The sequence below is a fragment of the Odontomachus brunneus genome, unplaced genomic scaffold (assembly GCF_010583005.1).
Source record: "Odontomachus brunneus isolate Ranch 3 - 2012 unplaced genomic scaffold, Obru_v1 Obru_scaffold_013, whole genome shotgun sequence".
In the NCBI taxonomy this organism is placed as follows: Eukaryota; Metazoa; Arthropoda; class Insecta; order Hymenoptera; family Formicidae; genus Odontomachus; species Odontomachus brunneus.
In genome coordinates this window covers 572841-597842 of record NW_022639463.1, presented here as the reverse complement: position 1 = coordinate 597842, position 25002 = coordinate 572841, and the positions used below count along the sequence as shown (strand labels likewise).

Genomic DNA, 25002 nt, shown 5'->3' with positions numbered 1-25002 from the left:
AAGCAGTAAGAAGTAGGAAGTAAGAATAAGAAATTGACCAATCATAGTTGATTATTCTTCTCACATTCGACTGTGGTTGGTCAATTTCTTACTCTTGCTTCCTACTTCTTGCTATTTACTTCCAATGTAGACGTCCCTTTAACTGTTCCGTTCCGCTATTTCTTTCTCCATCTGAACGCATTCTGATGGCTCTCGCAGCCAGTGCGATGCGCGACGTGCACACGATATGCGATGAGCGATATCCAATGAGCGTATTGGTATTCCGGAAAAGCTGTACGCTCATTGGATATCGCGCATCGCATATTGCGTATCGCGTCGTAAATCGCGCTGGCTGCGAGAGCCATGATACGGCCATGAGGGGTTTTTGTCTTCTCTATTTACTTTGTTTTCCGTCTCGGCCTAACTGCCGTCACGATAAGACGTGTTCGAGTAAGTTCGAACCTTGTGATTTTTGGAACGTTGCTTAAGACCTTCCTAGGCCTTATTCTATTCATTATAAGGATTGGAGAATAGCGTATGGGGATAACCTTTTCCCCCGGAGCCATTACAGAACAGAACAGATTACTTTGTTTTCCATCTAATGTCTCTAGTATATAGAATATCCAATTATATATAAAGATCGAAGAGTGATATCGATACTTCAATGTTCTCAAGTAAAGCACAGTTAATAAAACGTACTGGAAAGAATGGTGTTGGACGTTATGATTTTTTGAAGCTCTTAGCTACTGAATATCAAGTAACTAAATCTAAAGGTAAACACAATTTCACGTGTACCACACATCTGATTTTAGCGTATAGTGTTATTGATACATTTTGACCTTTTTTCATATTATTTATAACAGACGCGAAAGAGCAAGTGCTGGCAAATCTGGCAAACTTCGCTTATGATCCTATAAACTACGGATATATAAGACAGTTGTCCATAATTGATTTGTTTCTTTCTGCTTTGTCTGAAGACAATCTAAGATTAGTACGTTTTGCCATTGGTGGTATTTGCAACTTGTGTGTAGGTAAGTATAGAACCAGAAGAAATCCTGCATAAAACGTATTTTATCGCGTTTTATCGTTTAACATTCATTCTTTTTTAGATGCTATTAATAAGATATATATTCTACGTAATCGAGGTGTCGAATTGGTATCATCACTGCTTTCCTCCCAAGATGAAGATGTTGTGCTCTCAGCAATTGCTACTTTGATGTTTTTGATTACATCTGAATCAAAAAACGAAATAACATCAGCTGATGTAACGAAACATATCTTAGAACATTCCTGCAGCTCAAATACCCGTATTAAAAATTTAGCATCTATATTTTTGACTGACTATTGCCAAGCTAGTGAAGTGGAGAAAATTAAAGAAATAACTCGCAGTGAATAAATATTCAAGACTAATACTGCATATGTACATATATTGTACTCTCTCTCTTGGTTACATATATACATAAATATCATATAATTTTTATCGCAAGAAAAATAATATGAAGCTGATTCAATTTCTCTTTGGGTTCCTCAAAAATCGCTCAGCAGGGATGCCGCAAGTAAGGTTGATTGCTGACACAACCATGAATGATCTGAGAGAAGGAGACCAAGTGTCAATTTTCAAAGTGATAACAAATGACGACATACTCAAGTTTGCTGAATTGACAGGTGATTATAATCCAATACATGTTGAATCAGCAAAAAACATTGCGCATGGTGCTTTACTCAATGGCTTAGTGTCAGGAATAATAGGTACAAAGTTACCTGGTCCAGGTACTATAGTTATTGAGCAAAATCTTACGTTTCCTAAGCCATGTTATGCCGGCGACACAGTGGAAGTTACAGTAAAAATTGTGTCTGTAAGAAAAATCATCATGTGTACCTACATGTGTATTGCTAATGGAGACAAGATTGTAATGGAAGGAGAAGCAAAGCTCATGAAGAAAATATTATAAATCCCTCGTCAGTTGTAAGAACATTAATAAAGTATTTTTTTAATGGAGACAAGATTGTGTCGAGAAGAAAACGAAAACTTTAGAGCAAACTACTGCTCGAAATCTCATTGTGAAAGTTGTAAACATTTTTAATAAAATGCTCTATCTTGTAGTATAATATAATACATGCACAAAAATATGAATAATTTTTTTTATTAACATATCTCAGTAAATGAAAGAGATGTTTGCATAATTTACGATTACAATTATTTATATATTAGTAGCTCTCTTGCCGTGTTGCCAAAGAGTTTCTGTTATCTAAATATCAGTGAAACTTTAAGCTTGACAAAATTATCTGTTTACACATGTCTGATGTACAAATCGTATATAAGTCAAAACAATCAAAGTGGAACGCCCTTACTGCGCGGAATCTGAGAATACAGTTTTGTTTAGTAAGCACTTCGGGTATGACCTATATTCGTGGTAATATTACAACAGAGTGTGATATGTATTCGATGAAATTTAAAGGATCAGTCTTATTGTACTCGCGAAGATCGCGCAGTAAGCGCAAGTTAGTTACGCACAATTGCGAGCAGATATTCGTCAAGTCAAGGGAATTCGATATTTTTGATATCGTTATAAGTAATACGTCAAAATGATTCTCGATACAAAAGAGGTGTTAATATAATCCAGACTAAATAATGCTTCAATTTCCAGGCAAAAATGTTCCTGATATCAGTGATGGTGGTCCTATGCGTATCGTATTCTTATACAGAAGGAAACAATGTTTCAAGTACAGTTAGCTCATCGACAAACTCGAGTGAACCGATCGGTTGTGTTTGTGCTGTATTTTTAAGTGGACAGTTTAAAAAAGGCAGCAAGGAGCAGCCCAAAGGATATCCCGCACTGCTCCATGAGCATCCGGATTCATTTCTATGCAACGCTGTCGGGAATAAGCTCTGCACTAACAAATGTCTCGACGTTGTAAGTTCTTAAATGTTTATATTGATATTACGATTTTTATTTGACTCCAGATAAATTTTTTTTGTTTCGCGGCCATTCCAATCCTCTGCATGTACGCGAGAGTATTTGTCGATAATGAAGAATTAAATTCGCACTTTGCAGATAGTAAGATATTTGCCGAACAGCGCTGCAACTCTCTGCGCTTCTATTGAACGTGACTGCTACAAAGAAAGGGTATATGTTTATTACTGTTTTTTCTACTTGCGCGAAATTATCGTAAAAACGATATTGTTTCACTAAGTCATGAAATTTTAATGCATCGCGCGTGATATCTGCCGACAGGCCTATCTCTTCATCAAGAATTGCAAGGACGAGTGGATGAATACAAATCTTTCCGCGGGCAGAGAATACTGCTGTAAAGACAGCCTGCCGTATAAATGTCGCTGAGAGTGAAACTTACGACGACGTTTTTGTACGATGACTCTAATTTATAAATTATAGACGACTTAAGTGACATTTAATAAATACACCGATTCGACACCCGTGAGTACTTTGAATATCCCTCCACTCGCTCTAAATATAGCTTGCAGAGATCATCATCATGTGCACTCCTCGAAAGATACACAGGAATTCCGCGTAAATGCCCGAGATACCGCTTTCTATATTTAGATTTTGAGGTGTGAGAATTTTGCGTACACGGCGAACGCAATGTCTGTGAGAGTGCTTCGTGAAATTCTACTCGAATAACCACTGGCTCGCGAACCGTCGTAACGAGCTGAACTCTGCTTTGAGTTACTGGGTCAAGTTCAGGCATAACCCCAGTTGTCTCCTAACAAGGCCAACGACTTCACGGTACCGGAGTTTTAAGTTTTAAAGTCGCATCGTTCGATCAGTTGTCTGCAGTGCGAAATCTTGGAAGGCGCTCAAAATGCGTGGTGTCACGCCGTTGTGAAGTATTACACTTCACAGAGAGAGAGAGAGAGAGAGAGAGGAAAAGAGACCAGATACACGCAGAACGTGCATTCACGACGACATAAAAGATTTTATTACAGTCAACAGGCGCAAAATGTGCGCGCGACTCTTGGCCTGCCCATTGTGTTCTCAGCCTGGATTCCTGACACTCGACGCTCTGCGAACTGGGCTTGTGAGTGTAGCGACTCGACCCCTCGTCTGCCCCGTCTGCAACGAAGTGTTGTTAGGGATAGATAAACTCACCATACACCTGTTCGGTCATACGATTAATCTGAACAGCAATGCTACAATGGAGTTGTCTAAGCACACAGACGTTGTCCCTCCTGACGATCGTCTGATCGCGGTCCACAATCTGCACAATGTCGCCCCGCAGAATTGGAACGCGTTGAAAACGCAGGAGTTAAGCAAGACGCAAGCCTCGTGCGATAACAGCGCGACTTGCACGGAGTCATCGGACTCTGGAGCATCAGCCGCGGGGAACAAGATCCATGTTATGAATTCCCAATCTCAAGCGCGGAGTCGAGATCTGCTCGGGAAAGGCGCAGCTCAACCGATCGTATCGGATTATAACTACGACGTGATCAAGATAAATATCCTGCCGCAGCAGAATGAAAATCAGGCTGCAGCGCTCGGACCAACTGTGAACCTGCAAGAGGTGTTGAAGACACACTGCGCCGCGCAATCCTTTTGCAACAGCGATATCAAGGAGCTGAATGTGCCCGAGGAAAATGCACAGACGGAGAAGACCGTGAGCGTGTCAGACTTCGCCGACGATTGGATGGAAAAGCAGAGGTCTCTGATCGCGGCAAAGGTGACAGCAACTGTGGAGGCCAACGTCTACCAAGCTGTCGAGTGCGCAGAGTCGAATCGACGCGTCGCAAAAGAGCGACCGATGATGAATTTAATGAGCAAAGAAAACGACCTTTCCGACTTCCGATCGATCGAGGATGCAGTGCCGATTTGTTGCGTGGACGCGTCGCTCCAACAACGGCACGACGACAAGCAGAGCCCTCGCGATGCGAACGAGACGAACGCTGAAGATCAAGATCACAGCTCAAAGGAGCAGAGGAGGATAGCGCAAACGTGCGCCAAGATTCTCCAAAGCGCCACGCCGAAGGAGAGGACGGAACGATGCGACATATGCGGCTTCCACTTTCCCGACGTGAATATCTTGGCACTGCATCAGCAGCTGGTGCACGAGCAGGAGTCGGAGAACGTCTCGAGGAAAGTTCTGAAAAATTATTCGTGTCACCTGTGTTCTAAGGTATTCAAGATGAGGGGCAGTTTAATGGTGCACATGAGAGTCGTGCATATCGGCCACAATTTAGGCAAGTAATTGCTACCTCCACTTTGATTTTATTTAGAGAAGTGTTCTTAGTATTTTAATCGATAGCAAATGTCATTTCTTGAATATATCTTTTTATTTCAATGTACTCTTGAAGAATTTTGTATTCTCTTGTTTTCCTGACATCACAAATCAAAATAATTGCGGCAATTAGCCGGGAGAGTCTTAGAAGAAATATTAGCTTACCCAACGAAATATCTTCGTTCTAATAATGTCGATACGCAGGTTCTCTACCTAAAGACGGCCAAATGGAATTAGCACACGGAGATGTCGGGTACAACTGCCCCACGTGCGGAAAGAGATTCAAGAAAGTGAGAATTTTATCCTGGTTTGGTCTTTTTTTTCTATCGTAATGTAAACGTTCATTTGCAAACCGATAATCCCGCCTTGTGTTTTGCGACAGGAGCAACACGTGATGCAGCATCTGAAAACACACGAGGGCAAGCAGTGGGAGTGCGACGTCTGCAGCAAGATGTTCACGACCAAATACTTCCTGAAGAAGCACAAACGGCTGCACTCCGGCGAGATGCCGTACAAGTGTAAGATCTGCGACAAGAACTTCACCTTCCAGCAGTCATATCACAAGCACCGGCTCTACCACAAGGACGACAAGCCTCACACCTGCGCGACCTGCGGCAGATCGTTCAAGGAGCTCTCCACGTTGCACAACCACGAGAGAATTCACACCGGCGAGAAACCGTTCGCGTGTGAAACATGCGGTACGTTGGGGAGAGAGCACGCGGAGAGAGAGTTGAACGCGGCGAGCTGAACGCGACGAGCTGAACGCGACGTGTTGTTAACAGATCCACGGCGCTCGCTGGATTTCGGATTGACTAACAACCTAACACCGATTACCGTGTTCTCGTTTGGCTAGTGTCTGTAATATTGTGCTGCGTGCGTGCGCGCTGTGCATGACCTTGAGAACAGGTAATTTCCAAAAAGAAACGCCGATTACATGCTGACCTGCAAAATTACAGGTCTGATGAGTAACACGGGACTTTTTTGCGGTTCCTAGATTTTGGTGTACTGAATCTCTCGATTGATGACGTCAGAGACGAGAAAATACAAAACGTACTATATAAATTTTTGCAAAATATATCGAAATAGAAAAATATATCCATAAATTGACAATCGATCGGGTGTATCTACAATTAATCCAAACTCTTACCTTTTGCTCTAACAATCAGTAAATTTCTGTAAAATTAAAGTGACATACAATCTGATCCAATCAACATTGTCTCATGATTTTGTTATGTTAATTCTACGGTTTTTATAGATTTTTAGAAAAAAGGAGAGTGTTCGGACTATTTTACACATCTGCTTGATCGTTTGCAAGTGTCATATTACGAATATGTCTTTTTGTTTCTATATATATTGTAAGAACTTTTAGCGCGTGTATTTTCCGACTTCTAACGTCATAAATTAAGACATGACCTTTAGTTTGATTTTTTCCAATAAAAGTACTGACTAAAAGCTTTATTTTGAGTTTGAATGGAACTGCCAAGTATCTGTACTTTCAGAGTTACTGTAGCTGGAAAATCGATAAAATTATGTCTTTAGAAATCTAACCTCAATTTTCTCCAAATTTAGAGACGAGAAGTACTTTTTGTGATTGAATTGAGTGCTTTGAAATCTATCAGGAGTCATAGGAAATTTCTATGTCACTCATTAGACTCCTAATGTTGCAGGCCAGTGTTATTTTGTTAGCGTGAATAAATGTACGAACTCTTAACAACGACAACAGTAATCCCCCTGTACGCCCCTGTATTGATTCTTCCGCAGGAAAGTGTTTCCGCCAGCGTGTTTCGTATTTAGTCCATCGTCGAATTCACACGGGAGTGATGCCTTATAAGTGCACATTGTGTGGCAAAAGCTTCCGATACAAGGTATACCTCCGTATAATCGCGAGAAGCTTCTCCTCTCGCGCGTCCGCGCACGTCCCGCTCGTCACTGTTTCTCATGCGCGTGATTTGTGCTTCTAGGTGAGTCAGAGAACACACAAATGTCCCGTGCAGGGAAATCCGCAGCAATCGTCGGACACGATTGCACAGAAGACCAATGATGAAACGGTCAAGCTGCAGGCGAGCAACATCTCTCAATCAGAGGGCCAATCGATCGTGAATACTGTTGACAAGGAAGAAAACAAGTTTGTACTGATAATAAATGCGCAAGGACAACATGTCTTGGCACTGCAGTCAGAGGTGAACAATATGCCTCTGGAGAAGGAGGAACAAAACCTGGAATTTGAAAGTGCTGATAACACCAAAAATTCAAAGAACAAAACGTGGAGCACCAATAATCCTGATTCTGTCAAACTCAAGGAATCTTCAGGAACACTAGAGAAGACAGAATTAGGCAACGAGAAGATTAACATGAAGAATGATTTCCTTTCACTAATGATGTCACGGCTTGAGAACAGCGTGTCCTCCTCCACCTTTGAAATGGAGCACCTGAGAGTGTCCTCACCCAAGCAGAAAGAAAATTTGATGGACTCCTATGCAGACTTTGCACAGATCTCTGATAATGCACAGATGAATCTCGTGGATTCAAGTATGGAGCAGAACCTTACTCGTGACAAGAACGTTGCAGATTCCTTGCAGACCATAAATGTGGAATCCCTGAAGGAATTGCTGTATAGTATCGATGAAAAATGAGGCGAATATCTGACGTTTAATGCGACAGTACAAACTAACGTTATGTCAACATTGTCTATCGATCGTAGATATATATATAAAGAGAGAGGAGTGATATTTATTCTAATTGTAAAATACATACGAACACACACGCATCTGCACCATTATTGTGATTTTGATTGTAATTACTGTAATTAATCGTCTTTGTACATTAACGCGTGTAAATCGACTAATAGAAATAGCGAGATCACTTATTTCTATCGAGTACAGTTACATTTATTTCACTCGTGATTTCATGCTCTAAATATCCATGTCTCTTGAGTGATTCACAGACGATTGTTATTCACTCTTCGCGATTTATCATTTACCGGGCTTTAGACGTAATACATTTTCCCCCAAATACAAATCGTCACTGTTGTGCTCGCTTGACAGACTTGGTGGTGACATACATATGGCGGCGCGTTTCGAAGATACTTATTAGGTCGGTTCTACAATAGTTTCATATCGATGATCCAATGAGGAAAACTCGTTTGCGGAAAATAAACTCTCATTGAACCATCGACTACGTCCAACTCCAACAAACTGTTCTGTCCTGTTCTGTTCTTTAGTGGCTCCGGGGAAAAAGGTTATCCCCATACGCCATTCTCCAATCCTTAGATGAGTATAAATGAGTAAGGCCTTGGTAGGTTCCAAGGCAACTTCCAAAAATCACCGGTCTGAACTCGTTCAGACACATCTTATCCTGCCGGCGGTTAAACCGAAACTAACTCCGACAAACGACGTATTGTAGAATCGACCTAAAGTCTAGCCTACAATAAACATCGCGAGACGTAAGAATTGGCCAATCATAACCGATTATTCTTACAATATTCGACTGTGATTAGTCCATGGTAGTATGGATCCCGCATACAGCCAGAAAAGTAAAGCCAATATGTACAGCCCATGTGTGTTCTCTATCTCTTTCTACACAGACAAAATGTGCAATAAAATTTAAATAAAACTTTTACTTGCCAGTCTAGTCGGGGTGTTGTTGCGCTCTATAATATTATGGAAACGAGAAATAGATGCACGCGCAACAAAAAAGTGACAAAATAGAAAGAAAACTATAGGCACTCTATTCTAGCTCTCTTTCTAGATGTTAGCTTCACTTTATTAGACGACAGAATATAGGACATTCGGAGTCCATGTATACTATGGATTAGTCAATTCTTTTTCTCGACCAGTCTCAACTGTATACCTGTTTCTTTCATGTCTGTTCCCATAAATATACATTAGTTCAATGTCAGTGAAAAAGAACAGATTTAATTGGAATAAACACTATGAGGAGAGGACTATCTCCAAAAAGAATTGCCCTCCATGTCTTGTTAACACGCTAAAGCCCTACGTGTAGTCTTATTTTTTATTGAGGTTATGCATGAAAACAGACGATTCTCCTCAAAATTATTTTTCTCGATTCGGATAAAAACAAAGGCAGTGTCCGTTTGTTAAGCTGCTTCCCCATGCAGCGTAACTTGCGTAAGCGTAACTTACGTCGACCAATCACATCGTTTTATTTGAATATCAGCTATTCAAATGAGAGATGTGATTGGTCGCCGCGTGAGGAAGCAGCCTTATGTAGTTCAATGGTTTGCAATAAAGGCCGTCCTTACGAAAAAAACCCTCAATTTTGGGTGTACACACAAAAATTGGGGATAAACACTTAAATTTGAGTGTTAACACCCAAAATTGAGGGTTTTTTCGTATCTTTTTCGTAAGAGCGAAATGGCCTCTAGGAGCGCGTTCCATTACACGCTCGCAACGCTCGCGAGCGTCATTCTATCTTTGTTGTTCATAGATGTTAAACAAAGATAGAATGACACTCGCGAGCGTTGCGAGCCTGTAACGGAACGCGCCCTAGATCGTTCTCGCGTCGCGTTGTTTGATTGGTCAGCGTTGTACGACTCATCGCACGTCTACCAATCGGCGACGACGAGCGCGCTGCCTCGGCCAACGGCGCTGGCGACGCACGCACTTTCGAACGCGCTGGAACACCTGCGTCTTCTGCAGCCACTTCGGTCGAGATATCTCGTAGCAGACGACGCGCAGGGATCGACTTGACAGCTCACTCTGTATTTTCACGTGTCCCCTCGCGCATCGCGTTGCGTAACTGGAGAGTGCGACTTCCAGGGGAGGAGCTCCCTTTTTGCGGTGAGTACGAACTTTTTCTCCGTCGTGTGGGAAAAGACGCGTGTTCAAGACCGCTTGTCGCGTCGCGTAGCATCGCGAGACGCCGTTGTGTTTCGCGTTGTCGACGCGTGCTCCGACGTACTGTGTGTCGCGGACGGGAACAGGAGAGACGGACGTGCGTAGACATACGCACAGCTGATTCCTGCCAAGGCGTTCGCCTTGACATCGCTCGGTTGTCGTGAATCGTGTCTGCCGTTTATCGGCGGCCAATTGCCAAATGCTCTCGCCAGCCAATCCGAGCCCGTTCATTCGCTCGTACTCTCGTACTGCGAAGTACTTCGGACAACGACAGTCAAGACTCTGACATCTGTTACGACATCCTAAACGACCTCGTCGAGCCCGTAGTTCGGCGAATTCGCGGGGAGAAGCGCGAGGCACTCACCTGCGCTTCGTTTTCGTCGCGTCCCGTTTTGCGTCCGCGACGCAACGCAACGCAACGCAACGCAACACGACGCAATGGGAAACGAGTTTACGACGCGTCTCCTCGCGTGTCCATATAATGTCACAGCGTCGCATATTTCGATCGGTTTGAACGCACGCAGTACGACGATCGACCGGACCTTGGAGAGTGCGTGTGCTCATACATAACGGACTGTCCTGCCAGCTTCGTTCCACTCCACGAGCGGAAGATTGGACGGCGAGAAAACGACCTCTCGCTTTCGCCAATTCCCGATTTTAAATTTGTATCATCCGCCATCGGGCGATTGCGCGTCGTCACGCGACCATCGTGTCAATCGGTAGCTTGAAGTCAAGGTAATCGCGCATGACGTGTGTCAGTAAGTTACTTTCGCATCGAAATAATTAACGCGCCGAATGTCGTCAAAGTCGCTCTTTTTTTCTCTCTTATTGCCGAGCGCCATCGATTTCCGCTGTCGATAAAACGCCGAGGTACGGTATCGCTCGTGAAACGCATAAACGCGCGTTACATAAACGCCACGCGTGGCTGTGTATTTTTCTCTCGACTCGCACGTTCCGCGTGCTCGAGAACTGACAACTTGATCAATCGGTTGTGAGCGAGTGAGCGAGCGAGCGAACGTGCGAGCAAGCAAGTGAGCGAGTGAATAACCACGTGATCGACGCACGACACGTAATAACACGGACGGGAGAGAGAGGGACGCGATTTCCCATGTGCGGTTTCTCTCGCGGAAAAGTGTCGCGCGACCGATTTATGTAAGCGTCTCTGATCGAGGCCGGTTCGCTTACGCGTCGCTCGCGACTCGAGTAAAAGTGAAAATTTAAAAAACGGTTGAACAAGATGGCCGTTCGCGCCGCACCGCAGTGCTGCCGCCGTACTGGCGCGCCGCGACGCGGCGAGTTTTCGAACGCACTGCACCGCAGCGCTCCGTTCTGTAACACGACGACGACGGCGTGCGTGCGTGCGTGCATGCGTGCGCGCGCGCGTGTGTGCCTGCCTGCCTGTGGCCAGTCTTGTCCGATTGCTCGCCTGCGTTGTTAGCCTATTTACCTGTCTGTTGTCTGCCTGCGTTCGTGCGTGCATGCGTGCGTGCGAGCGTGCGTGCGTGCGTGCGTGCGTGCTCCGCTTGCTCGCCCGCTGGCCAGCGTGTGACGTTCGCCGAACGAACGGGGGCGGAGCATCCTCCGGCCTCCCAATTCTAACCAACCCGAGCCCGATAACCCGTCGCATTCCGCCGATTCGCCTTCAGTGCGGCTCAATGTGTTCAGTGTGTCGCTTCGTTCGTGTTTGTTTGTACGTCGTCGTCGTCGTCGTCGTCGTCGTCGTCGTCGTCGACGGTGGTGTGTGCACGCTCATCGCCCGCACCGTGTACGGATAGCCACTCTCTGTCCCTCTTTCTGTCTCTTTCTCGCTCGCGAACTTCTCCGAACATCGTATCTATACGTCAGCCATCTACCTACGTGCGTGCATGCGTGCGTGCGTGCGTGCGTGTGTGTGTATGTGCGTACGTCTGTCCTGTGCTCGTGCACTCCAAGACAATAAGGAAACGTCGCAACAACGAGCACGAGAGATACGTTCCGCAGAAGTCGCGCGATGTCCTGGGCATGTTTTCCCGACATTCAGGTAAAAGGGTGCATCGGTTAGCTGCCTTTCCTCTCTCTTTCTCATATATATATATACATATATATATATATACATATACACACATACATACTATCCCTTCTTTCTCTCTTTCTCTCCTTTCTTTCGAAACTACTCTACGACGAGTCGAAGAGAACGTCGGAGAGCAGCGAATAGGGTGGAAGGAGGGACCGTGGTCGAGCGAGCGAGCGAGCGAGTGAGCTAGCAGTGGGCAGTCGCGAGGGAAGGGTGGCAGAAGAGCTAGAGGGGAAAGGAAGAAGAGGGGCTTCTCTTTTTTGGAGGACCTCAACCTGAGGTCACAGAGACCGACAGAGCGACAGAGAGCAGAGCGCGGACAGAGTGGGACGAGAGAGGAGAGAACCCGTCCTCCATTACTCGCTCGTGAGCGCAAATGGTGGCTGGTTCGCTCGCTCGTTCGTTCCTTCGTTCGCTTGCTTGCTCACTCACTCGCTCGCTCGCTCGTTTGCACTCTCTCTCTCTCTCTCTCTCTCTCTCTCTCTCTCTCTCGTTCGCTCTCGCGCGCGCACGCATGAGTCTTTGTTACGCTCGTTCAAAGTAGCCTCTGGCTCCGAGCAGCACGGATAAAGAAGGAAGAGCGACGCGCGTTGAACCCCGAATTCTTCTTTGTACCTTTATCGCGACTCCTCCTCCTCGGGAAAGCGGATTTCGCCGTCATGTCAACGACACAATTCCGCGTTAGGCACTGATAACGCGCGGACGGAAGGACAGACGGACGAAGGAAGGAATACGGACGGATGGAGACGAGAACGGTGCAGTTAGCCAGTCGTAGTGTTTGTTATGATTCTCGGTTCGTTACTATCTCCTCGCCGCGGCCGTCGTCTACTGCTGGGGGAAAACATTAATTGCGTATCGCGCTCCGACCGTTTTATTTAGTCACGCTCTTGTTATCCGACCGCATATGGCTCGCCTCGCCAAGGCACGAGGATTTTTTTTGTTAGAAATCGCGATATCGATATCGCTGGCGTCGTCGTGCTGCTACCCACTGTCGCCGCCGCCGCTGTCGCTGCTGCTACTGCTGCTGCTGCTGCTACTACACCACTACTACCACTATTAACCATTACCACTACCAACACTGCTGCCAAGCAGTTTGTGTTGTATATCGCGTGGCAGTGCACAAGTCGCGCGGACAAGCAACAACGATAAAATCGCCGAGCGCGACCGAACGGACATTTAAATCCTTCCTTTGTATGCTCATTTAGATGTAACACCTGGCTGTGCGCGCAATAAATAGGCCTCTCTTCGTTCCAGTGCTCGCGCCAGACCGTGTGCGCGCGACTTCTTGCTTGGACTTCGAGCGCGAGCGATAATCGAAAGTAAACTGCTCCGTGAGCCTGATAGCGTTGTTAATGTTTTCCTCCAACAAAGAAGCTCGGAACAAGGAAACTTCGTATTTGCGAGCGCGCGCGAGAGAGCTGGGTCCGTTTGTCTGACTGCAAGTCTCTACGCACTCCGAAATATATACCTAATAGCGTTCGCTCTTCTCCATTGTGTCGTTCTTCTCGCGTCTTGTTACGTCTTGCACGGAAACGTAGACTTGGGTGGTAATTTACGACTTGACACACCAACCTGACCCCAATTTCGTCTCCCTTCGTCTCCTAAGATTAATATCCGATCTATCTCGTCGAAATTCGTTCGCGGAAATTATTTCGCGTTCGCGTTGTGCGTGTGTCTGCGTGCGATATGCGTAATCGATGAGAAAGCTACGTAGAAAACAAGATCCTCGGTCGATTTTCGAGATTGTCCGCGCGATTCGACAAGTTTTGCTGTACACATTGTGTGAACAACATCATTGGACGTGTAACAGAAAATAACGAGCCACCTCATCGCGATAAGAGAAGAACTACCTTTGTGTTTCTGTTGTCTCTTTACAGACAGAATAGTGGCATGAGTCGATTAATCTATGGCAGATCAACAAGATCAGTCGTCATCAGGGGGGTCTGTAGAGAAGGCCAGTGCTGCAGCAGACACCTCTAAAGTTAGGGGGAAAAGCTCTAGCAGTGGTTACAGTGGTTACAGAAAACGACAAAGTACCAGTGCAATCTCAGATACGGTGGAGGAGAAGAGACGTAGACAGATCACTGGCGACCCACAGACGTCCCAAGTTGTCAGTAATACAGCGCACACACATTCGATCGATTCTTCCAAAGGGGAAGTCAGACTCAGAAGTGAACGAAGAAGTCATGGAGCTGGCTTAGAATCTTATCCAGGTACGAGCATGCTGATACATTTATAATGTATCTATCTATAGAGAGATAAAGTGTTTCGTCACAATTTCTTTCTGTTCAATATTGTACATTATTGTATGTGACATTGTTGCGCAATCTTGGCAACCAACAATTTTTCTTCGTTATTGTTACACACAGTGGTGTACATGCATGCATTTTTCTTTTCTTTGAGCTTGCTGTTTGAGATTCCTCCTAGATCTTTGGTCTGTTCTTTTTAGCTGTACTGCTGAAGTGTAATAAGTTATATTGAGATAAGTATATTTTCTTTCATTCTAACTTATTGCAGTTCAGCAGCGCAGTTAAAAAGAACAGATCACAAGTCTCTTTCTATAGAATTGAGATTATGATCAACATGAGATTATTATTAATGTAAGATGAAAGTTTAGTTAGCGTTTTATCAGTTAGTCTCACATATAAGTGTAATTTGGTAATATTTTTGAAACAGATACCAACTGGAGGCCGCATAAAGTTCATCAAGCCAGCTACAATATCAGTAGTAGCAGTACGAGGGTGCGTAGTGCAGCAAGGACAAATTTGCCGGAGTTAAATTTAACAGCCACCGATTGTGTGGCATCACGAACCCGTTCTCGTACACCACAAAATCCACAAGCATTGACACAAGGAAATAGCAGTTACGATCTGTCATTATCCAGTGGATATAGCCGGAAGACAGCTGCCACCTTCAGCGACGTGGTACCTTCCTCAAGTACGACGTCACTCACTAGTCATCCATCCACATCGAGAGGACGAGGTTAGTATATACTTCAGTTTTTTTACTCGCATTCTTACCGATTGCAAGAAGATACGATGTGTGATTTGTATGAGAATACAGTTTTGTTTTAGTACAGTTTAAATTGATCACACACAAAGACCTTAAACTAACAACAATATTCGTAAATCAGAGATTTTAATGGTACATGTGATTGCGTCTATGTATTAACAAAAGTTTATCCCTTTTTTTTTCTTGCTTTATGTTACTTTATGTTTCTTAACATTAACGATAAAGGATATTTCTGTATGTGTGATTCAAAGTTCAGTGAGTTAATACACTCGTTAATATTTAATTTACATCAAGAAACACAAAAGTAAACTAATAAACTCAGTGCTCAGCAAGTAATTCACAACAAACATTACAATACTAAAAAAGTTTTTTTTTTCTTTTTTTTTTTATTCACAGCTACTTGTGTAGCTACTGTATTTACCGAGTTAACTGTTGTGTTATTTCAAAAGATGATGTATTTTTTGCATCTAACTGACTTGTGATAATTGCTATAAAAGAAGAATAGTAAATATACAAACCTGATAGGAACAATGTGTATAACATTGCACATACAAAAACAAGAAAGAACAAATCGCGTAGTTAGGTAGTATCTTAGACCTAACCTATAGTTACATAAACCCCAACAAGATCTTGTGGGACATGTATTTCCATATTTACTCGGATACACGTTCACACGTACACATACCAACACATATACACATATCTCTTTTTACAACGCCTGCTGACTTGTCCTTTAGTAGACTTTTGAAATCACTATTAGGAATTTAATGTGATGAAACTAATAACATGACGAAATTCTGAAGAATTCGTCTAAACTCTGTTGTGTGTGATACACATCACATAAAGAAGACATTGTATGATAAGTATATTAATTAATAATAGTAACATACAGCTATTCTGTACACTTGGCGTAATGATGTTGTGAGCTTGATGTAATATATTTGATCTAACGATGGAACACAAAAATTGGAAATTAATGACACAGTATTGTGTGTAATGCAAGAGTATAGAGAGAAACTGGTAAAACCATTACAATGAATTTGAAAACTGATAGTGAGATTTTATACGATGAGAGACAAAGTTATTAAAATATAGAGGCTTATATGAGAAAATATATTTCAATAAAAGATATAGTAAAGTTAACAAAAAAGCGCAAGCGTTATCAAAATAAGAGTCATAGATCAGACTGTATCATTAGGCCTGAGGATGAGCGAATGTCTGGAAGGATTTGTGTCTGCTGTCAAAGCACTTTTTCCAATATCAACACAAACGTACCATCAAGAAGGTAAGCTTAAGGAGTACACACTTCGTACCACAATTTTCTTCCCCTTATTTTCTCTTACAAGTTCGTGAGTAGATGTCTTTAAGCGAATATCAGAGTCATTGAACTCCATTCTGAACTTATATTCCCTACATCCATATGCAAGTATCATCACTTACTATAATCATTGTCAGGCAAACTCGTATGTCAGGTTTTATTTATGCATGATATTAGTTATGTAAATATTTAGGAGAGATATGATTCTGACTATTACAATATACGTTTACAATATGTTAATTAATTTCGATATATAATCACCATTATATCATTTATACGAAGTGCATCAATGCACACATATCAAGATTCGATATCATTTTGTTTGACGAGAATATTGAAGCATTAAACCTAAACTTCTTAAACTTTGTGAACTTTTATTATATGCATAGTGGAATGATTATTAGCAATTGAAGAAATTGCGACATTATTTTTCATAAATACTATTGAATGAATACTGTGCTAAAATTTTATGAAAACTGCTTCCAAACATTTTCGTACAGTTTTATATAAACATATGCTGCATAAGACTAAATAAATATTTAATAATCAAATAAAACCAAGTATAGTGTTGTTATAAAAATTACATTGATGTCATAAGAATATTATTGTTTAAAATTGCATATGTTACCTACAGGTTGTATGTTTTATTCCAATATTAGGATTAAAGTTATTATTTCTATTTCCTTCTTATATATTTGAAAATTCGTACATTTTAATAACAAACCAATATTGATGAAGGGTAATTCAAAGGAGGTGAGTATGTGTTCTCTAACAAATATAGTTATTGTCGTTTTCCCTTTGGTCCAAACCTAATTGTACGATATCCATTATCGTCTTCTCCCAAATTGATAAATGTATCTATAAAAGGAAGGATGGGACGAATCTGGGATACTTCCTAATTTAAGTGATACAATACCTGCAGCGCGCGCGCGCAATCGAAAATTTTTGAAACATTTTTCTCCGTTAAGGGAAACTTTTATCTCTTTCTAAAGTCAACTTTTACTCTTGTTTTATTACTACTATTCTTGTTATCAATCTTTTATCATACACATAATCATTAATCTTTACCTCCGATAATTAATCACTTTAAAATTTATTTTTTTAACCAATTGGAATTAGAGAGATTAAAATTAATGTTACATAATGTTACATTTCGTTTGACAAAAATTATGTATGTTGTACTATACAGAATGTGTAAAAAAAAGCATTATTTGAGTTATTGATAATTTTGGCATTTCTTCGCAGTTTTTTCATATTGAACGTTAAAAATACCAGTATTGACATTTTTTGAATAAAATTCGCATTTTTTCAATAATATTTAAGCAAATATTATCTTTTTTATAGCTTTTGTATTCTATGTTTTAAGTGTACGACATTTGATACATCTGTATATAATATCCATATAATGATACTAGTCAAATGAAAATATACTATCTAGAAATTTTATGTTAAGAGTATTTATTAATAAACAGACGAATATCTACTCTTATAATTAGCAGGTGAAATTTTATACACATATATATATATATATATATATATATATATATATATATATATATATATATATATATATATATATCCATCACAATAAAAATCATACATCACTGATATTCATCGAACTTGCGAAAATGTTTGATATTTTGAATTGTGCACAAGATTGAAACAGGCTTGAAATGTTGTTCTTTTTCTAAAAACATCTTACCTGTGCATTGAACATGTCGTAAATACTGAAAATGCTATGTACTTGTACAGCAAGTTTGACATTCATTCTGAAAATTATGACAATCTGTGCACAGCATTGCGTGCAGTTAGTTAGTTAAAAATGCAGAAAGTTAGTATTTGCTTGCATATCTCAATGATCGTGTGACATTTGAATATTTTAGATTCAAAGTCCCACGGAGGTGCAACTTGCACGAGCAGCAGTACGAGCAGTCAAGCTTCCAGTCAAGGTGTGAAGTCCAGCGTCAGAGTGGGTAACGCAGCCAGCAACTCTGTGGAGAGTGGTGGGGGTGCGTTGGCACATGACGGGGCAGGCACGAGTGGCATCGCATCGACAGCCACTGCCAATCCACCTGTGTCTGCCACCGTTTCTGCCAACCCAGCACACCCTCATTCTACACACAAGCATTTGCTACGCTCACGAGGGAAGACTTCTAGCGAGCAGTACAAAGAACTACTATCAAATAACAAAACTTCAGGCAAGCATCACAAGAAAGACTCTACAACGGGTTCCTGTTCAAGTTCCAGGTAATAATAGACTGAATACCTCAAAGTGTTTCTCTCGAATGGTCATTCACTCATCGGAAACTTGTCCGAGACAAAACTCTCAGGCTGCGCTCAAATAAGTATCCCTAATCTTTGTATTGTAGTAGAAAATTTTTAGTTATTTGCGGTTATTGGCGAAAACCATTCTCGGTTCCGTGCTTGAGATGGTAATACTTTTCAAAAATATTCAAGTCTCTTAGATATAAAACAACATTTCTTTTCTAGCTCTCTTTTCTTCTCTTATTAACGTTTATACTATACACTAGCTATGTTTTCTTCAGACTACTTTCTCGTACGTTACGCTACATATAATCGGTTTAAAGAAAAAAAGAAAGAAAAACAATTATGAGCTTTGTCTCGGACACGCACACATACACGCGTACATAATCCACACTTTGTTGCAGGCATCGCTCGTCATCACGAGTGAGAAAGCCGCCGGTGGTTGAGAGTGGCTCCGGTGGATTGAGTAGTGTGATGTCAGGTAGTGATTCTATCAGCGCTACACCGACATCAGTATCGTCCTCTGTCCCTGGTAGCCAGCTAGTCTCAACCACTGGTGAAGAGGAATCGGCATCTACCGCCACATCCGCCACCGGTAAGTCACTGTCGATGAGCTTAACGCTATAATAATCGCGATATGCGCCAAGAGCTACGCAGAAATTTAAAACACCAATCTTCGTATTTGCATATGAAGCAAGTGGAGGACCATCCGGTATGTCGGGCACCACTGGTGATAGTGAGAGCGATGACGGAGAAGTTGGACGATTGCAAGCGTTGTTGGAGGCTAGGGGCCTTCCACCTCACGTATTCGGAGCGTTAGGACCACGAATGCAGCACTTACTGAATAGAAGCATGGGTGCGACTGCTGGTATAAAGATATAATAATAGATAATTGGCTAATTACCACGATGATATCACAAATTTCATAAAAAAAGATCACGTTGTCATATTATGTTTCGAGTACTTTTTCTTACTTTAGCGAAAAGCCTGATCTACAATATGCTCTTTGCTTCCTACTTCTTTCTCTTTATCTTTTTCTGACTCAAATCTCAAGCTTTAAGCCAGAAAAAAATAAAAGAAACAGAACGCAAAGAGCATATTGTAGATCAGGCTTAAGAGATACGGAAAACATTGTATCATCTACACACATACACATGAACTGAAAACAATATTTTATCTATTTCTTATAATTGTCGGGTAAATTGCTTTTAATATTTTATATGAGCTATTTTATACGTTATCTAACTTTTTTGATAAATTTCAGCTGCTAAAGCACAACAGTTACTTCCCGGTTTACAAAATGCCGACGATGAAGGGGAACAATTGCAAGCTGTTATCGGTATGGGGGAAATTCTTGTGATGGGAAACGAGGATACTTTAACAGGGTTTCCTGTCAAACAAGTGGTCGCAGCTTTAATTAATTTATTGGGAATTGAACATAATTTTGTGATAATGACCCATGCGTGTCGCGCCCTTACATACATGATGGAAGCATTGCCACGGTCGTCCACTGTTGTAGTCGACGCAGTGCCAGTGTTTTTGCAAAAGCTAGAATCAATCGAATGTATGGATGTGGCCGAACAGTGTTTGACAGCATTGGCCATGTTGTCACGCAGACATAGCAAAACAATCTTACACGCGGTACGTATAGAAGTATTAATATTTTACACAATTTCACGAGATATCACAAGATATTTACAAGCACAACGCAGATATGTAGTCCGACTATTCTATACGATATCATGATCCACAACTGGTGTACCTTTTAATGTTGCGATCAATGGTCTTTCCGTTATCTTTTAGGGTGGTGTATCAGCCTGTTTGAAATTCGTTGATTTTTTCAATATTACCGCGCAACGTGCGGCATTAACGATTACCGCAAATTGTTGTCAAAATCTCCATCCGGATGATTTCCACTTGGTAGTAGACAGTTTGCCATTATTAACAAGCAGATTAACGAATCAGGATAAGAAGAGCGTCGAGTGCGTATGCCAAGCGTTCAGTCGATTAGTCGACAGTTTCCAACACGATCCTGTTATGCTGCATAAGATTATCAATGCCGAACTCCTGCAAAATTTGCAACAGCTGGTACGTAAGCAAAAGCTGAATATATATCTAATCGTGTACATTTATACATATACTTATCGTTGAATAATCTGAAATAATCTGAATCTCAGCGTCATTTATACATTATTCCATATCTTCTCTATTGTAGCTTATGATTACGCCACCGGTTAATAGCATTGGCAATTTCATAACTGTATTACGAATGCTCTCTGTGATATCCAATCGCTGTCCCGATCTGGCGCAGTTGTTACTGCAGCAAAATATAGCTTTCACGTTAAGTTATCTTTTAACCGGATCTCTGGAAGTTAAAACGGAAGATGTGGAGTTGGTATCGCGTTCCCCACAGGAATGGTTCGAAATTACGTGTTTAATCGAGGAACTTATGCCTCCATTACCAACAGATGGGATATTCAGTGTAAATAGTTTACTCGAAAGGACCAGCAATCAGCAAGAAACTGTCCACTGGGAATGGCGCGATGAAAGACACTGTTGCCATCCGTTCAGTACTATAGATTCTAGAATTATCGAGGTAACTGAACTATACATACACATACAGCGATAATTGACAATTGATAAGTAATGTCGTAATACAAATTGCCTACGTGTCTTTTAGATGGCGTTTCAGAATGGCGAAGATGAGATATGCCTTTCCACTTTAGGACGAACTTACACTATAGATCTGACTGTGATGAAACAAATTAACGAGGATATGGGAATGGCAAGAAGTATATTTCGCAGAGTAAACGCCAATCCTACTGAGGGAAAGAGTCCTACTTGCTCATCTAGGTATGAGTCACATAGCGACCGATTCTTTCTTTTCGTAAGAAAATATGCGGTAATTTATTAAGTCATAATCGTCATGCATATTGAATTACAGTATGGATGTCGTGCCTCCGGTAATCGAAACGAACGAATGGCTAGTGTCTTTTATTCGAACTTTATTCTCTGTATTATACGAGGTTTATAGTAGCTCAGCAGGGCCTGCTGTGAAGTGCAAATGTCTCCGAGCGCTTCTTCGTATGGTATATTACGCCTCAACTGACTTACTTAAGGTAAAACTTGATGTAGAATGATGAACGTCAATTTCAATGGTGTTTCCGCGATACGGATTCTAACACCGAGTGTTTTATCGTATACAGGATGTTCTAAAGAATCAAGTGGTTTCGTCGCATATAGCTGGTATGCTAGCGTCACAAGATTTGCGTATAGTTATCGGGGCTCTTCAAATGGCGAGTATCTTGATGAAGAGGTTGCCACAAGTATTTGGGGTTCATTTTCATCGTGAAGGTGTACTTCATCAAGTTCGTCAATTAGCGGATCCTGAAGTACCTCTCGGTGTTTCACCACCCAAGTGCCCTTCTGGTAATTGCATTTAGCGCACAGTGTCAGCATCGCCTCGCATTGTCAATCGACAATTTAACGAGCCGAATTATGCGGTTTATACCACTGTATGTTTTTATCACGATATACACGATAGACATACTTCTTCATAGGACACTTTACGTTATATTTAGGTACATCCTTACCAAGCCCACAGCCAGGTCCGTCTAATACACCACTTTCTTCCACCGCAATGTTGTCTTCTAGTAGTGCCACGTCTCCTGTTGTCTCGCCATCCACGAACGGCAATATATTGTTCGGTACTATCGCATCATGCCAACATAACACAAACATCGCCGCTTCGTTGGAACCACACAGAACGGAACTGAGCAGCAACGTGGATGAGCCGAGCACACCGCAGACTCATCTGTTAGTGTCAACTTTAACCGCCGTCAAAAGATAATCATATCGCTCTTACGAACTATTGTATCTTTTCTTTCTTTTTCCTCAGAAGGATCGGTGACGTGCTGAAGAGGAAACGACAGAACAAGAAAGGTCGTTTCTCGAGATTGGGAGGCGCTACTCCGCAACAAGCGCAACAGCCGGAATCCCTTTTCACCGGATTCACTCCCAAAAACCACCGATTTCTGGGCAATCTCAATCCAGCCAGATGGGGCCGCAAATCATCCTCGTCCAGTTCCACCAGCGACAAGAGAGACTCAAGCTCGTCGACGAGCCTGTCGAAACCACCGAGTAATCCGAGCTTAACCGGCGGGAACCGGGATAAGGCGAAAGCGTGGGTGCGTGAGCAAGCGGCACAGTTTTTGGCGAGATATCAGGATGACGCGCCCTGTTCACATCCAGCCCTGACTGTTCTCGCTCGACTGACTGCTGCGATTCAACGGTTGCAATCAAATGTAAGTGATGCACGCTATGTATGTGAGTATATACTTCGCTTTACGTAATTATGCGTTAACTGTTTTCACTGAAACGAGTTTGAAACGATTAATACGGTGGATTTTACCGGAATAATAATGAAAGTTTGAAAGTCAGAAGCGCGCGCGCACTTATAAACGTACGTGTGTTTAAGGGTGGAGTCCCATGACATGTATTTTCCGCGTACCACGTAAGCGCGTAACCAATAAACTGCGACGTATAGTATTTCTGTTGGAACTTCTAAAAGAATAGAAAGATGTGACTGGTTACGCGGTTACGCGTTACGCGAAAATACGTGCCGAAAATATGGAACTCCACCCTAAAAATCTGCTGAGCTGCGTTCCAAAACTCTACTCGATAGGTAGAGTAACATTTCATTGACTAATAAAAACAAAGATAACTAGGATTTCTTTATCATAATTGGTCAATTAAATGTACTCTACCCACCAAGTAGAATTTTGGAACACAGCCCTTAAGGCTCCTGGGGAGTCGCATCATTCATCTCTTTTTAATGACGTCAGAAGCGAGAAAACGCATGCTAAAAATTCCTGCAAAATACGTCGAGATAAACAGATATATCCACAAAACGACATTTGCGATCGATTAAGTACATCTCTAAAATACTCCGTACACTTTCCTTTTGTTCTAAAAATCAATAGATAATCGGAAAATTAATATGACAAGATAATGAGGAAATTAGGTTAGAAAAGACGATTGCACGTCACATTTATTTTATAATTATCTGTTGATTGTTAGAACAAAAGGAAAGTGTACGGAGTATTTTAGAGATGTACTTAATCGATCGCAAATGTCGTTTTGTGGATATATCTGTTTATCTCGACGTATTTTGCAGGAATTTTTAGCATGCATTTTCTCGCTTCTGACGTCATTAAAAAGAGATGGATGATGCGACTCCCCAGGAGCCTTAAGTTTGACTCTAAGATTCACAACTTGAAAACAATGAAGAGAAAATGGTTCTACAAAATTTAATTTTAAAGTGAAGACACTCGAGTCTCCCATATTAACAGTGGTACAATATACGTTCGCAGGAATTGGACGAAATGTTGTCAGCACTCACGGAATTGCGGGACATAGTTCTCGAAAGCGATATATCGCCCTTCGAGATGAATTACAGCGGTCTCATTAAGGCTCTATTGAACTACCTCACTACTACAGATGCGCCTGGCAATCGTTACGATCGCCTTCGTATGTTCTGGAAATTGTTTGCGGAGTCGACCGTAAGCGAAACATCAGTCTCTTTCCCATATTGTATTCTCATCTCTTCCACACTGTTTAAAACACGCGTTCGCATCCTCGTTTGCAGATGCAACAAAACAACGATATCATGGATCTTAATCCCGGAGCATTCGGTGCTCTGGTAGCGAAGCTGAACAGTTGCGTCGCGCAATTGGAACAATTTCCAGTGAAAGTCCATGACCTACCAGCCGGTTCCGGTGCTGGTCGTGGCGGCACCAGCGCTCTTAAGTTCTTCAACACCCATCAACTTAAGGTGCGTGTAATTTATTGGCAATCTCTTTAACTCGAAAGTTTTAACTCTATTCAGTCGAATTATCGACTGACGACATGATTCATACGAATTATAGTGTAATCTTCAACGTCACCCGGACTGCAATAACTTGAAACAATGGAAGGGTGGTCCTGTGAAGATTGATCCGTTGGCGCTAGTACAAGCAATCGAACGATATTTGATGGTACGTGGGTACGGTAGAATACGAGATGCTGAGTCGATGGTTAGTGATGACGACAACAGCGAGGACGATATCGATGATACTTTGGTAATAATTTGTTTCTTTTTTATCCTCACGATAACTCGCCACAGGTTTTGATGGAAACCTCAATGAAATTGACACAAATATTATGTTGCTCTTTTACCCGAATGAGACTGAACTAAACTGAAAAAGTGTTAATGTGAACAAAGCGTTTTTCAAATAGAAATATACCGA

At 41.9% G+C, this 25002-nt stretch overlaps 3 protein-coding genes across 4 annotated transcripts in view; all 3 read left to right on the top strand.

Moving 5' to 3' along the window:
- Window positions 1-327: 327 nt before the first annotated feature.
- On the top strand, window positions 328-3413 carry LOC116841176. The gene is made up of 7 exons (XM_032808796.1): window positions 328-752; window positions 843-1010; window positions 1089-1286; window positions 1537-1835; window positions 2628-2894; window positions 3036-3107; window positions 3216-3413. Exons 1-7 carry the CDS (start codon window positions 644-646, stop codon window positions 3318-3320), a joined length of 1218 nt encoding a protein of 405 aa, XP_032664687.1. The 5' UTR covers window positions 328-643; the 3' UTR covers window positions 3321-3413.
- Window positions 3414-3903: 490 nt separating this feature from the next.
- Window positions 3904-8077, top strand: LOC116841169 (zinc finger protein 415). Its single transcript, XM_032808787.1, has 5 exons — window positions 3904-5173; window positions 5416-5501; window positions 5594-5909; window positions 6973-7076; window positions 7173-8077. Exons 1-5 carry the CDS (start codon window positions 3940-3942, stop codon window positions 7842-7844), a joined length of 2412 nt encoding a protein of 803 aa, XP_032664678.1. The 5' UTR covers window positions 3904-3939; the 3' UTR covers window positions 7845-8077.
- A 3368-nt stretch (window positions 8078-11445) lies between these two features.
- LOC116841168 (E3 ubiquitin-protein ligase TRIP12) overlaps window positions 11446-25002 on the top strand; it is an 18606-nt gene continuing 5049 nt past the window's right edge. Inside the window, exons 1-18 of one of the 2 annotated variants that reach the window (XM_032808786.1) lie at window positions 11446-12087; window positions 13998-14333; window positions 14797-15102; window positions 16331-16417; window positions 18334-18697; window positions 19120-19310; window positions 19410-19571; window positions 19980-20356; window positions 20519-20803; window positions 20931-21311; window positions 21396-21568; window positions 21660-21834; window positions 21922-22144; window positions 22297-22531; window positions 22614-23019; window positions 24088-24276; window positions 24363-24548; window positions 24643-24834. In XM_032808786.1, coding sequence (XP_032664677.1) covers window positions 14027-14333; window positions 14797-15102; window positions 16331-16417; window positions 18334-18697; window positions 19120-19310; window positions 19410-19571; window positions 19980-20356; window positions 20519-20803; window positions 20931-21311; window positions 21396-21568; window positions 21660-21834; window positions 21922-22144; window positions 22297-22531; window positions 22614-23019; window positions 24088-24276; window positions 24363-24548; window positions 24643-24834 — 4239 coding nt within the window. In that variant the 5' untranslated portion in view covers window positions 11446-12087; window positions 13998-14026. Of the gene's footprint in view, window positions 12088-13997; window positions 14334-14796; window positions 15103-16330; window positions 16418-18333; window positions 18698-19119; window positions 19311-19409; window positions 19584-19979; window positions 20357-20518; window positions 20804-20930; window positions 21312-21395; window positions 21569-21659; window positions 21835-21921; window positions 22145-22296; window positions 22532-22613; window positions 23020-24087; window positions 24277-24362; window positions 24549-24642; window positions 24835-25002 lie in introns of those variants that run through there. The other variant, XM_032808785.1, reaches the window with a different exon arrangement.